At 38.5% G+C, this 14,812-nt stretch overlaps 1 protein-coding gene across 9 annotated transcripts in view; it reads right to left on the reverse strand.

The window, feature by feature from the left end:
- The window catches only part of SRSF11 (serine and arginine rich splicing factor 11), a 54,346-nt gene that overhangs the window by 1,430 nt on the left and 38,104 nt on the right, over window positions 1-14,812 (reverse strand). For 5 of the 9 annotated variants that reach the window (XM_029227614.1, XM_029227612.1, XM_029227613.1 and 2 more), the window contains 3 exons: window positions 14,595-14,684; window positions 607-702; window positions 85-223 (listed from right to left, as the gene is read on the reverse strand). In XM_029227614.1, the coding sequence (XP_029083447.1) occupies window positions 85-223; window positions 607-702; window positions 14,595-14,684 (325 nt within the window). Of the gene's footprint in view, window positions 1-84; window positions 224-606; window positions 724-14,594; window positions 14,685-14,812 lie in introns of all 9 variants that reach the window. The other 4 variants (XM_029227611.1, XM_029227608.1, XM_029227609.1 and 1 more) reach the window with 1 other exon arrangement.

Consider the following 14,812-nt stretch of genomic DNA (forward strand, 5'->3'; position numbering starts at 1 on the left):
AAGTAAACGTCTTCACAGGAAAATCACTTCTTTAAAGTACCAGCATCACCCAAAACACCAAGATAAATTAGTTTGTAAACATACTTTTACATCCTTATCACTCTCTGATTTTCTTTCCCGTTCCTTTTCCTTATCTTTACTTTTCTTCTTCTTGCTTGTGGATCGTTCTCTTTCATCTCTGCTTCTTTCCTTGTCTTTATCTTTCTTCTTCTCCTTTTTATGTCTAGGATGACAGTAAAATGCTGACAAGATGCTTGAAACGAACTGCTCAAGAACTTTCACCATTAATTAAATAGGAGTAAGTTTAAACTTGTTTTAGATGGCAAACTTGACGACCCAAGTTCACTTGCTATAAAGAGGACAGCAAAGATCCAATTTCAAGTCACTGGATACAAGCTGTATATAAGTAATATAGGGAAGAAGACTATAACTTGATTACAGATCGAAAATGCCCAATCCTAAACAGTGTTTATTATAACACAGCCTCAAGTCATGAAGAGAGTGTATCAGCACATTCTTAAGCATTTTAATTCCTGAAAAGGAAGAAAAACTCTAGTACAGTTCCTGAAAAACAGGATAGATTTAATAAAAGATTAATATTCTTACCTCCTAGGGGATGGTGAGCGAGACAATTTTCTTTTGGGAGACCTAGGCTTTTTAGGAGATCTTGTGCCACTTCTGCTTCTTCGTCGTCGTCTCTCCCTAGAACCACAAATGTGCAAGCTAGACTTTAAAATACAGTATTATCCAAAAAATGCAGACACATCATAGCAAATGTGTCTATGATGGAGCTCCACTAGAAAGAGGATTCTGAAAACGAAAGACCTATTTTCAAATACTGTTCTGAGCCTAAGAAGCAAATGAATACTAAAAAACTGCAATTCTTTTTTTGTAAACTATGTGCCTTTCCTTTAATGCCCTCAAGAAAACCCTAATTTTAGCAATACTTCTTAAAGACATTATGTCATCAAAACATTAGAAATGTTAAACTTGGGGAAAAACTGATTAACAAAAGTTCTAACTCAAGGAAAAACAGTCTGAAGTAAATTATTATTTATGGAATCAGTTTTAGATTCATTCAGTGGCCAGAACGTGTATAGGATAATATGCTGTGTTATGGAAGGCAGTTGCTAATAAAATCCAAAATTACTTCTAAATGATTAGGTAAAAATTTAGAAAACCACAGTTAGTGGTAACACAGATCAAACTGATTTCCTGTTGTCTAGCAAACCATGCCCAATTCACGCCCTGCTTTGAGCAATTAGCTTTTTAAGGTGTACCTCTCCTCTCTCTTTCAATTTTGACTTAAAAAAAATTGTGTCTACAACACAAACAGATGGGAAGGAAAGTCCTGCCCTATTCTTGGACTGGAAGAATCAATATTGTTAAAATGACCATACTACCCAAGGCAATCTAGATATTCAATGCAATCTTTATCAAAATACCAATGGCATTTTCGTAGAACTAGAATAATTTTAAAATTTGTATGGAAACACAAAAGACCCTGAATAGTCAAAACAATCTTGATAAAGAAAAACAGAGATGGAGGAATCATACTCCATGTCTTCAGACTGTACTACCAAGCTACAGCAATCAAAACTGTATGGTACTGGCACAAAAACAGACACACAGATCAATGGAACAGCATAGAGAGTCCAGAAATAAACCCACACACTTATGGTCAATTAATCTATGACAAAGGAGGCAAGAATATACAATGGAGTAAAGACAGTCCCTTTAGTAAGTGGTGCTGGGAAAACTGGACAGCTACATGCAAAAGAGGGGCAGAACATTCTCTAACACCCTATCCAAAAATAAACTCGAAATGGGTTAAAGACCTAAATGTAAGACCAGATACTACAAAACTAGGGGAAAAGTAGAAAGTGCTTTGACATAAATCACAGGAATATTTTTTTCGATCCATCTCCTAAAGTAAAGGAAATAAAAGCAAAAATGAACTAATGAGACCTAATTAAACTTACAAGCTTTTGCATAGCAAAGGAAACCATAAACAAAACAAAAAGACAACCTACAGAATAGGAGAAAATACTTCCAAACAATGACAGTGACAAGGGGTTAATCTCCAAAATATACAAACAGCTCAATATCAAAAAAACAACGCATTCAAAAAAATGGGCAGAAGACCTACACAAACATTTCTCCAAAGAATACACACAGATGGCCAACAAACACATGACAGGATGCTCAACATCACTAGTCATTGGAGAAATGCAAATCAAAACAACTGAGGTATCTGTCACCTCACACTGGTCAGAATGGCCATCATCAAAAGGTCTAAAAATAATAAATGCTGGAGAGCATGTGGAGAAAAGGGAACCTTCCTATACTGTTGGTGGAAATGTAAATTGGTGCAGCCACTGTGGAAAACAGTAAGGAGGTTTCAAAAAAAACTAAAAATGGAACTACCATATGACCCAAATTCCACTCCTGGGTACATATCCAAAAAAAAAAACCCCACAAAAAAACAAAAGAAAAAAACAAACCCACAAACAAACAAACCAAACCCCACACAATTTCGAAAAGGTACATGCACCCCAACGTTCACAGAAGCATTTTTTAACAACTGCCAAGATATGGAAGCTATGTTAAGTGTTCATCAACAGAAGAATGGATAAAGAAAATGTGCTGTATCTATACAATGGAATATTAGTAAGCTATAAAAAAGAATGAAATTTTGCCATTTGTAGCAACATGGATGGACATGAGGGCATTTAAGCTAAGTGCAGTAAGTCAGACAAAGGATTAATCTCCAAAACATACAAGCCACTCATGCAGCTCAATATCAAAAAAAACAAACAACCCAATCCAAAAATGGGCAGAAGACCTAAACAGACATTTCTCCAAAGAAGATATACAGATTGCCCAACAAACACATGAAAGAATGCTCAACATCATTAATCATTAGAGAAATGCAAATCAAAACTATGAGATATCATCTCACACCGGTCAGAACGGCCATCATCAAAAAATCTACAAACAATAAATGCTGGAGAGGGTGTGGAGAAAAGGGAACACTCTTGCACTGTTGGTGGGAATTTAAATTGATACAGCCACTATAGAGAACAGTATGGAGGTACCTTAAAAACCTAAAAAGAGAATTTTTTTTTTTTAGAACCATACGACCCAGCAATCCCACTACTGGGCATATACCCTGAGAAAGCCATAATTCAAAGAGTCATGTACCATAATGTTCACTGCAGCTCTATTTACAATAGCCAGGTCATGGAAGCAACCTACATGTCCATCAACAGATGAATGGATAAAGAAGATGTGTACAATGGAATATTACTCAGCCATAAAAAGGAACGAAACTGAATTATTTGTAGTGAGGTGGATGGACCTAGAGACTGTCATACAGAGTGAAGTAAGTTAGAAAGAGAAAAACAAATACCGTATACTAACACATATATATGGACTCTAAAAAAAAAAAAAAAAAAAAAAGTGAGGGCTTTCCTGGTGGCGCAGTGGTTGAGAGTCCGCCAGCTGATTTAGGGGACACGGGTTTGTGCCCCGGTCCCGGAAGATCCCACATGCCGCGGAGTGGCTGGGCCCATAAGCCATGGCCACTGGGTCTGCGCATCCGAAGCCTGTGCTCCGCAACGGGAGAGGTCACAACAGAGAGAGGCCCGCGTACAGCCAAAAAAAAAGGTCAGAAGAGCCTAGGGGCAGGATGGGAATAAAGATGCAGACCTACTAGAGAATGGATTTGAGGATATGGGAAGGGGGAAGGGTAAGCTGGGACAAAATGAGAGTGGCATGGACATATATACACTACCAAACGTAAAATAGCTAGCTAGTGGGAAGCAGCCGCATAGCACAGGGAGATCAGCTTGGTGCTTTGTGACCATCTAGAGGGGTGGGATAGGGAGGGTGGGAGGGAGGGAGATGCAAGAGGGAAGAGATATGGGGACATATGTATAACTGATTCACTTTGTTATAAAGCAGAAACTAACACACCGTTGTAAAGCAATTATACTCCAATAAAGTAGTTAAGAAAGAAATAGGTCAGAGAAAGACAAATACTGTATGACATAACTTATACATGGATCTAACAAATACAACAAACTAGTGAATATAACAAAAAAGAAGCAGACTCACAGATATAGAGAACAAACTAGAGGTTACCAGTGGGAAGAGGGAAGGCAGGGGGTAATATATGTGTAGAGGATTAAGAGGTACAAACTATTAGGTATAAAACAAGCTATAAGGATACATTGTACAACACAGGGAATACAGCCAATGTTTTATAGTAAGTATAAATGGAGCATAATGTTTAAAAATTGTGAATCACTATACTGTACAGCAACTAAATTAAAAATAAAAAAACAACAAACAAATCCCACCTAACGACAGCAAACTATTGGGTGTAAGACAGGCTCAAGTATGTACTGTACAACATGGGGAATACAGTCAATATTCTGTAGTAACTGTAAGGGGATAGTAACCTTTAAAAAATGTATAAAATTTTTAAAAATTAATTAAATGAAAAAAGTTATAGGACTTTGAAGATGACCATTATATGATTTAGGCACAAACAAAATAATCAAAAAAATAATAAAGCCCTATACCTTCAGTTGTCTTCATTTCAGCTTCCAAATTAAGCTTTAAATAACAAAAACCACCTTACAAGTCATCTGTGACCCCTGTCCTGGAAGCATTACACAGAACTTTCCCTTCATCAAACATTTAAGTTTGTCACGGTTGTATACCTTACACTTTCTTGTACTGCTTTGTGTAACTAATACTCCAAATTCCTTAGAAGGAAATGATGTTTTTTATGTTGTATTTCTGTGCCCTATGATAGACTGTAGTATGGCTGCAAACAATAAAAATGTATAGAATATGCCATAATTTAAGAATGATTCAATAGTTAAATAGGATAAGATGCTTATGAATAAATCCATTAAATAAAGAAACAGGCAAACGATATGCCTCCAGTTTTTAAGGTAAGAATACATATTGCACATCCCATCTTTTATGCCCCTTTGCCACCTCAGACCTACTATGGCATTTCCTTGAGCACTTATATCTGGTTTAACTTTCTGTTTTAATATATTTATATGTGTCTTTTTAAAGAAAATATTCAGCACCTTGAAAAGAAACCCCATATCCTTTAGCTATCACACTCCAACCACTAATCTACTTTGTCGTTATAGATTTATCCATTCTGGACATTTCATATGAATGAAATCATACAACATGTGGTCTTTTGTGTCTAGCTTCTTTCACCTGGCATGTTTTCAAGGCTCATGCATATTATAACATGTAACAGTACTTTGGTTCCTTTTTACTGCTGAATAATAATCTATTGTATGGAATGTACAACTTTGTTTACCCATGTTAGTGGATATTTGGGTTGACTTTTTGGTTTTGAATAATGCTGCCAAGAATATCCAATCCATGTACAAGTTTTTGTGCAGACATGTTTTTGTTTCTCTTGGGCATATCACTGGGAGCAAAACTGCTGTGTCAAAAATCTCTCCCTGTTTAATTTCTTTAGGAATTGCCAAACTGTTTTCCAATGCAGTTGCACAAGTCTACATTCTTTCTAAGACTGAGCTGTAACAGTTTTTTATATATTCTAGATACAAGTCCATTATTGGAAACATTATTTTTCTAGCACTCTGACAGTTGTCTTTATATTCTGAGTGTTCTTTGAAACAAAGTGTTTTTTGTTTTTTTAATTTATTTTACTTATTTATTTATGGCTGCGTTGGGTCTTCGTTGCTGCGCGCAGGCTTTCTCTGGTTGCGGGGAGCGGGGCCTACTCTTCGTTGCAGTGTGTGGGCTTCTCATTGCGGTGGCTTCTCTTGTTGCGGAGCATAGGCTCTAGGCACGCAGGCTTTGGTAGCCGTGGCACGTGGGCTCAGTAGATGTGGCGCATGGGCTTGGTTGCTCCGCGGCATGTGGAATCTTCCCGGACCAGGGCTTGAACCCGTGTCCCCTGCACTAGCAGGCGGATTCTCAACCACTGCGCCACCAGGGAAGTCCTCCAAAAACGTTTTTAGTTTTCATTATCCCCAACTTATCTATTTCTCTTTTGGTGCTTATGCTTTTTGTCATATCTAAGGAATCACTGCCAGATACAAGGTCATGAAAGTTAACTTACATATTTCTTCTAATAGGATTTTACTTTTGGCTTTTAAGTCTTTTATCCATTTTGAGTTAATATTTATATACAATGTGAGCCTCCTAAGTGAATTTAATCAAGATTAAGAAAAACACTGTAGTAAAATGTGTAAACAAGATTGGAAGAAAATGATTTGCTGAGAAATTCAACAGCTTTAAATTTTGAGAGAACTAAGCCTCATCTGTGCCTGTGGTAAAAGATTTAAGGATTCTTAGCGATGCTAGGAGTCCTAACATTTGAAGGAGAATTATTTCCTTACTGTTTTAAAAAAGTACAATGACCCTTTACTTTTGCTTAATAGAAAATGAACAATGTCAACAAAATGTTACTGGGACTGACAGATACACACTACTATATATAAAATAGGTAAGTAATAAGAACCTACTGTACAGTACAGGGAACTCTACTCTACTCTGTAATGGCCTATATGGGGAAAGAATCTAAAAAAAGAGTGGATATGTGTATATGTATAACTGATTCACTTTGCTGTACACCTGAAACTAACGCAACATTGTAAATCAACTATACTCCAATAAAAATTTTAAAATAAAAGTAAAAAACAAAAAACAGAAGATTGGAAGAAAACGGAATTAAGCCCTTACTACTATCATATGAATTCCATGTTAAATGTGAAAAATATATTTTCTGAGGAGAAAGTTTCCAACACTGAATTTTCACTACAGCAGGTTAAAGATAGAATTACTACTCTAAGAATGACACAAATCAGAACTTGCATTGCCTCCAATTATTTTATCAATGAACCACTATGTATGGGGAAAAAATTATTTTCAGCACTAACATGTAGATATTTTAAATATAACTTACTATGATAAAATGAATTTAATGTGATAATGCAGTATACATTAGCCATTAAAACTTAGACGTTTAAGGGGGAAAAACCCACACAAACAATTCAAATTATGAAGTGAAATGCATATAGCAAACATAAAAACTGACCTCTGCTGAATTCCCACACTATTTTAAATACACTCTACACCATAAAACATTAAGTGAAAAGAAAAATGAACTTTAGGTTATTCTTCACAAATTGCCTTTAAAAAAACTTCACCACGGGTTTCCCTGGTGGCGCAGTGGTTGAGAGTCCACCTGCCAATGCAGGGGACACGGGTTTGTGCCCCAGTCCGGGAAGATCCCACATGCCGCGGAGCAGCTGGGCCCGTGAGCCATGGCCACTGAGCCTGCGCGTCCGGAGCCTGGGCTCCGCAAAGGGAGAGGCCACAACAGTAAGAGGGCCGCGTACCGCAAAAAAAAAAAACAAACCAGAAGACTTCACCACTGAAGTATGTAGCTATGTACTGGAAAACATTTCATGTTCACAGTCTATTGACAGTCTTGCAAACAAAGCTTAAAAAAATGAAAGCTTAGGAGAAGGGGAAGATAAGATGGCTGAAGAATAAGATGCAGAGATCACCTTCCTCCCCACAGATACATCAGAAATACATCTACACATGGAACAACTCCTACAGAACACCTACTAAACACTGGCGGAAGACCTCAGACCTCCCAAAAGGCAAGAAACTCCCCCACGTACCTGGGTAGGGAAAAAGAAAAAAATAATAAACGAGACAAAAGAATAGGGACAGGACTTGCACCAGTGGAGGGAACTGTGAAGGAGGAAAGGTTTCCACACACCAGAAGCCCCTTCGCGGGCAGAGACTGCGGGTGGCGGTGGGGGGGAGCTTCGGAGCCGCGGAAAGCGCAGCAACGGGTGCAGAGGGCAAAGCAGAGAGATTCCCGCACAGAGGATCGGTGCCGAACAGCACTCACCAGCCCGAGAGGCTTCTCTGCTCACCGGCCGGGGCGGGCAGGGCTGGGAGCTGAGACTCAGGTTTCCATGGAGCTCAGGGAGAGGACTGGCAGTAAGAAAACGGCCTGAAGAGGTTAGTGCACCACTACCCGGGAGGGACTCAGGGAAAAAGTCTGGACCTGCCAAGAGACTTTTTCTTCCCTCTTTGTTTCCTGGTGCAAGAGGAGAGGGGAGGGGATTAAGAGCGCTGCTTAAAGGAGCTCCAGAGACCAGCGCGAGCCGTGGCTAACAGCGCGGACCCCAGAGACGGGCATGAGACGCTAAGGCTGCTGCTGCCGCCACCAAGAAGCCTGTGTGCGAGCACAGGTCACTGTCCACAACCCCCTTCCCGGGAGCCTGTGCAGCCCGCCACTGCCAGGGTCCGGGGATCCAGGGACAACTTCCCCGGGAGAATGCACGGTGCGCCTCAAGGTGGTGCAATGTCACGCCGGCCTCTGGCGCACCCACACTCCGTACCCCTCACTCCCCCAGGCCTGAGTGAGCCCGAGCCCCCAAATCAGCGGCTCCTTTAACCCCGTCCTGTCTGAGCGAAGAACAGACGCCCTCCGGTAACCTACACGCAGAGGCGGGCCCAAATCCAAAGCTGAACCATGGGAGCTGTGCAAACAAAGAAGAGAAAGGGAAAACTCTCCCAGCAGCCTCAGGAGCAGCGGATTAAAGCTCCACAATCAACTTGATGTACCCTGCACCTGTGGAATACATGAATAGACAATGAATCATCCCAAATTGAGGACGTGGACTTTGAAAGCAAAATTTATTATTTTTCCCCTTAACCTCTTTTTGTGAGTGTGTATGTGTATGCTTCTGTGTGAGGTTTTCTCTGTATAGCTTTGCTTTCACTATTTGTCCTAGGGGTCCATCTGTCTGCTTTTTTTACTTAAAAAATTTTTTTCTTATTATTTTTTAATTTTAATGACTTTTTTATTTTACCTTACTTTATTTTATTTTCTTTTATCCTCTTTCTTTCTTTCTTTTTTTTCTCCTTTTTATTCAGAGCCGTGTGGATGAAAGGCTCTTGGTGCTGCAGCCAGAAGTCAGTGCTGTGCCTCTGAGGTTAGAGAGCCAACTTCAGGACACTGGTCCACAAGAGACCTCCCAGCTCCACGTAAAATCAAATGGCGAAAATCTCCCAGAGATCGCCATCTCAACACCAACACCAGCTTCACTCAACCACCAGCAAGCTATAGTGCTGGACACCCTATGCCAAACAACTAGCAAGACAGGAACACAACCCCACCCATTAGCAGAGAGGCTGCCTAAAATCATAAGTCCACAGACACCCCAAAACACACCACCAGACGTGGACCTGCCCACCAGAAAGACAAGATCCAGCCTCATCCACCAGAACACAGGCACTAGTCCCCTCCACCAGGAAGCCTACACAACCCACAACTTTAGGCACTGGGAACAGACACCAAAAACAACGGGAACTACGAACCTGCAGCCTGCAAAAAGGAGACCCCAAACACAGTAAGATAAGCAAAATGAGAAGATAGAAAAACACATAGCAGATGAAGGAGCAAGATAAAAACCCACCAGACCTAACAAATGAAGAGGAAATAGGCAGTCTACCTGAAAAAGAATTCAGAATAATGATAGTAAAGATGATCCAAAATCTTGGAAATAGAATAGACAAAATGCAAGAAACATTTAACAAGGACCTAGAAGAACTAAAGATGAAACAAGCAACGATGAACAACAAAATAAAGGAAATTAAAAATACTCTAGAAGGGATCAATAAAAGAATAACTGAGGCAGAGGAATGGATAAGTGACCTGGAAGATAGAATAGTGGAAATAACTACTGCAGAGCAGAATAAAGAAAAAAGAATGACAAGAACTGAGGACAGTCTCAGAGACCTCTGGGACAACATTAAACGCACCAACATTCGAATTATAGTGGTTCCAGAAGAAGAGAAAATGAAAGGGACTGAGAAAATATTTGAAGAGATTATAGTTGAAAACTTCCCTAATTTGGGAAAGGAAATAGTTAATCAAGTCCAGAGGGTCCCATACAGTATAATCCAAGGAGAAACAGGCCAAGACACATATTAATCAAACTGTCAAAAATTAAATACAAAGAAAGCATATTAAAAGCAGCAAGGGAAAACCAACAAATAACACACAAGGGAATCCCCATAAGGTTAACAGCTGATCTTTCAGCAGAAACAGAAGAGACTGGCAGGACATATTTAAAGTGATGAAGGAGAAAAACCTACAACCAAGATTACCCAGCAAGGATCTCATTCAGATTTGATGGAGAAATTAAAACCTTTACAGACAAGCAACAGCTGAGAGAGTTCAGCACCACCAAACCAGCTTTACAACAAATGCTAGAAACAAAACAGAAGGAAGAGACCTACAATAACAAACCCAAAACAATTAATAAAATGCGAACAGGAACATAAATATTGATAATTACCTTAAATGTAAATGGATTAAATGCTCTCACCAAAAGACATAGACTGGCTGAATGGATATAAAAACAAGACCCATATATATGCTGTCTACAAGAGACCCACTTCAGACCTAGAGACACAAACAGATGGAAAGTAAGGGGATGGAAAAAGATATTCCATGCAAATGGAAACCAAAAGAAAGCTGGAGTAGCAATTCTCATATCATTCAAAATAGACTTTAAAATAAAGAATGTTACAAGAGACAAGGAGGAACACTATATAATGATCAAGGGATCAATCCAAGAAGAAGATATAACAATTGTAAATATTTATGCACCCAACATAGGAGCACCTCAATATGTAAGGCAAATACTAACAGCCATAAAAGGGGAAATCGACAGTAACACATTCATAGTAGGGGACTTTAACACCCCACTTTCACCAATGGACAGATCATCCAAAATGAAAATAAATAAGGAAACACAAGCTTTAAATGATATATTAAACAAGATGGACTTAATTGATATTTATAGGACATTCCATCCAAAAACAACAGAATCCACATTTTTCTCAAGTGCTCATGGAACACTCTCCAGGACAGATCATATCTTGGGTCACAAATCAAGCCTTGGTAAATTTAAGAAAACTGAAATTGTATCAAGTATCTTTTCCGACCACAACGCTATGAGACTAGATATCAATTACAAGAAAAGGTCTGTAAAAAATACAAACACATGGAGGCTACACAATACACTATTAATAACGAAGTGATCACTGAAGAAATAAAAGAGGAAACCAAAAAATACCTAAAAACAAATGACAATGGAGACACGACGACCCGAACCTATGGGATGCAGCAAAAGCAGTTCTAAGAGGGAAGCTGATAGCAATACAATCCTACCTTAAGAAACAGGAAACATCTCGAATAAACAACCTAACCTTGCACCTAAAGCAATTAGAGAAAGAAGAACAAGAAAACCCCAAATTTAGCAGAAGAAAGAAATCATAAAGATCAGATCAGAAATAAGTGAAAAAGAAATGAAGGAAACAATAGCCAAAGATCAACAAAACTAAAAGACGGTTCTTGAGAAGATAAACAAAATTGATAAACCATTAGCCACACTAATCAAGAAAAAAGGGAGAAGACTCAAATCAATAGAATTAGAAATGAAAAAGGAGAAGTAACAACCTACACTGCAGAAATACAAAAGATGAGAGATTACTACAAGCAACTCTATGCCAATAAAATGGACAACCTGGAAGAAATGGACAAATTCTTAGAAATGCACAACCTGCCAAGACTTAATCAGGAAGAAATAGAAAATATGAACAGACCATTCACAAGCACTGAAATTGAAACTGTGATTAAAAATCTTGCAACAAACAAAAGCCCAGGAACAGATGGCTTCACAGGCGAATTCTATCAAACATTTAGAGAAGAGCTAACACCTATCCTTCTCAAACTCCTCCAAAATATAGCAGAGAGAGAAACACTCCCAAACTCATTCTACAAGGCCACCATCACCCTGATACCAAAACCAGACAAAGATGTCACAAAGAAAGAAAACTACAGGCCAATATCACTGATGAACATAGATGCAAAAATCCTCAACAAAATACTAGCAAACAGAATCCAACAGCACATTAAGAGGATCATACACCATGATCAAGTGGGGTTAATTCCAGGAATGCAAGGATTCTTCAACATAAACAAATCAATCAATGTGATACACCATATTAACAAATTGAAAGAGAAAAACCACATGGTCATCTCAACAGATGCAGATGAAAGCTTTCAACAAAAGTCAACACCCTTTTATGATAAAGACCCTCCAGGAAGTAGGTATAGAGGGAACTTTCCTCAACATAATAAAGGCCATATATGACAAACCCATAGTCAACATCATCCTCAATGGTGAAAAACTGAAACCATTTCTACTGAGATCAGGAACAATACAAGGTTGCCCACTCTCAGCACTCTTCTTCAACATAGTTTTGGAAGTTTTAGCCACAGTAATCAGAGAAGAAAAGGAGATAAAAGGAATCCAAATTAGAAAAGAAGAAGTAAAGCTGTCACTGTTAGTAGATGACATGATACTATACATAGAGAATCCTAAAGATGCTACCAGAAAACTACTAGAGCTAATCAATGAATTCGGTAAAGTAGCAGGATACAAAAGTAATGCACAGAAATCTCTGGCATTCCTATACACTAATGATGAAAAATCTGAAAGTGAAAACAAGAAAACACTCCCATTTACTATTGCAACAAAAAGAATAAAATATCTAGGAATACACCTACCTAAGGAAACAAAAGACCTGTATGCAGAAAATTATAAGACACTGATGAAAGAAATTAAAGATGATACAAATAGATGGAGAAATATATACCATGTTCTTGGATTGGAAGAATCAACATTGTGAAAATGACTCTACTACATAAAGCAATCTACAGATTCAATGCAATCCCTATCAAACTACCACTGGCATTTTTCACAGAATAGAACAAAAAATTTCACAATTTGTATGGAAACACGAAAGACCCCGAGTAGCCAAAGCAACCTTGAGCACAAAAAAGTGGAGCTGGAGGAATCAGGCTTCCTGACTTCAGACTATACTACAAAGCTACAGTAATCAAGGCAGTATGGTATGGGCACATAAACAGAAATATAGATCAATGGAACAGGGTAGAAAGCCCAGAGATAAACCCACACACATATGGTCACCTTATCTTTGATAAAGGAGCAGGAATGTACAGTGGAGAAAGGACAGCCTCTTCAATAAGTGGTGCTGGGAAAACTGGACAGCTACATGTAAAAGTATGAGATTAGATCACTCCCTAACACCATACACAAAAATAAGCTCAAAATGGATTAAAGACCTAAATGTAAGGCCAGAAACTATCAAACTCTTAGAGGAAAACATAGGCAGAACACTCTATGACATAAATCACAGCAAGATCCTTTCTGACCCACCTCCTAGAGAAATGGAAATAAAAACAAAAATAAACAAATGGGACCTAATGAAATTTCAAAGCTTTTGCACAGCAAAGGAAACCATAAACAAGACCAAAAGACAACCCTCAGAATGGGAGAAAATATTTGCAAATGAAGCAACTGACAAAGGATTAATCTCCAAAATTTACAAGATGCTCAATATCAAAAAATCAAACAACCCAATCCAAAAATGGGCAGAAGACCTAAATAGACATTTCTCCAAAGATGATATACAGATTGCCAACAAACACATGAAAGAATGCTCAACATCATTAATCATTAGAGAAATGCAAATCAAAACTACAATGAGGTATCATCTCACACCAGTCAGAATGGCCATCATCAAAAAATCTAGAAACAATAAATTCTGGAGAGGGTGTGGAGAAAAGGGAACACTCTTGCACTGCTGGTGGGAATGTGAATTGGTTCAGCCACTATGGAGAACAGTATGGAGGTTCCTTAAAAAACTACAAATAGAACTACCATATGACCCAGCAATCCCACTACTGGGCATATACCCTGAGAAAACCAAAATTCAAAAAGAGTCATGTACCAAAATGTTCATTGCAGCTCTATTTACAATAGCCAGGAGATGGAAACAACCTAAGTGCCCATCATTGGATGAATGGATAAAGAAGATGTGGCACATATATACTATGGAATATTACTCAGCCATAAAAAGAAACGAAATTGAGCTATTTGTAATGAGGTGGATAGACCTAGAGTCTGTCATACAGAGTGAAGTAAGTCAGAAAGAAAAAGACAAATACCGTATGCTAACACATATATCTGGAATTTAAGAAAAATAAAATGTTATGAAGAACCTAGGGGTAAGACAGGAATAAAGACACAGACCTACTAGAGAATGGACTTGAGGATGTGAGGAGGGGGAAGGGTAAGCTGTGACAAAGTGAGAGAGTGGCATGGACATATATACACCACCAAACGTAAAATAGATAGCTAGTGGGAAGCAGCTGCATGGGACAGGGAGATCAACTCGGTGCTTTGTGACCACCTAGAGGGGTGGGGTAGGGAGGGTGGGAGGGAGGGAGACGCAAGCGGGATGAGATATGGAGACATATGTATATGTATAACTGATTCACTTTGTTATAAAGCAGAAACTAACACACCATTGTAAAGCAATTATACTCCAATAAAGATGTTAAAAAAAAAAAAAATGAACGCTTAAAAAAATGCCGAGAATTCATAATGCCACCCTACCTGCTTGCACTTCTGGAACGTCTGGCTGTGCTGTAACTTTTTGGTGGTGTTTTGGAACGTTTCTTTTCTTTGTCTTCTTTCTTTTTGTCTCTAATAAATGAAAACAATTTATGAATGTATTGGAAGATTCAACTAATATATATTTCTATCAAACTACAAATAAAAACAGAAGTACAGTGAAATCTAATGTTATTCTTTAATGTTATTATACAAACTTA

The sequence above is a fragment of the Monodon monoceros genome, unplaced genomic scaffold (genome assembly GCF_005190385.1).
Source record: "Monodon monoceros isolate NGI ecotype Baffin Bay Population unplaced genomic scaffold, NGI_Narwhal_1 Super_Scaffold_18, whole genome shotgun sequence".
Classification (NCBI taxonomy): Eukaryota; Metazoa; Chordata; class Mammalia; order Artiodactyla; family Monodontidae; genus Monodon; species Monodon monoceros.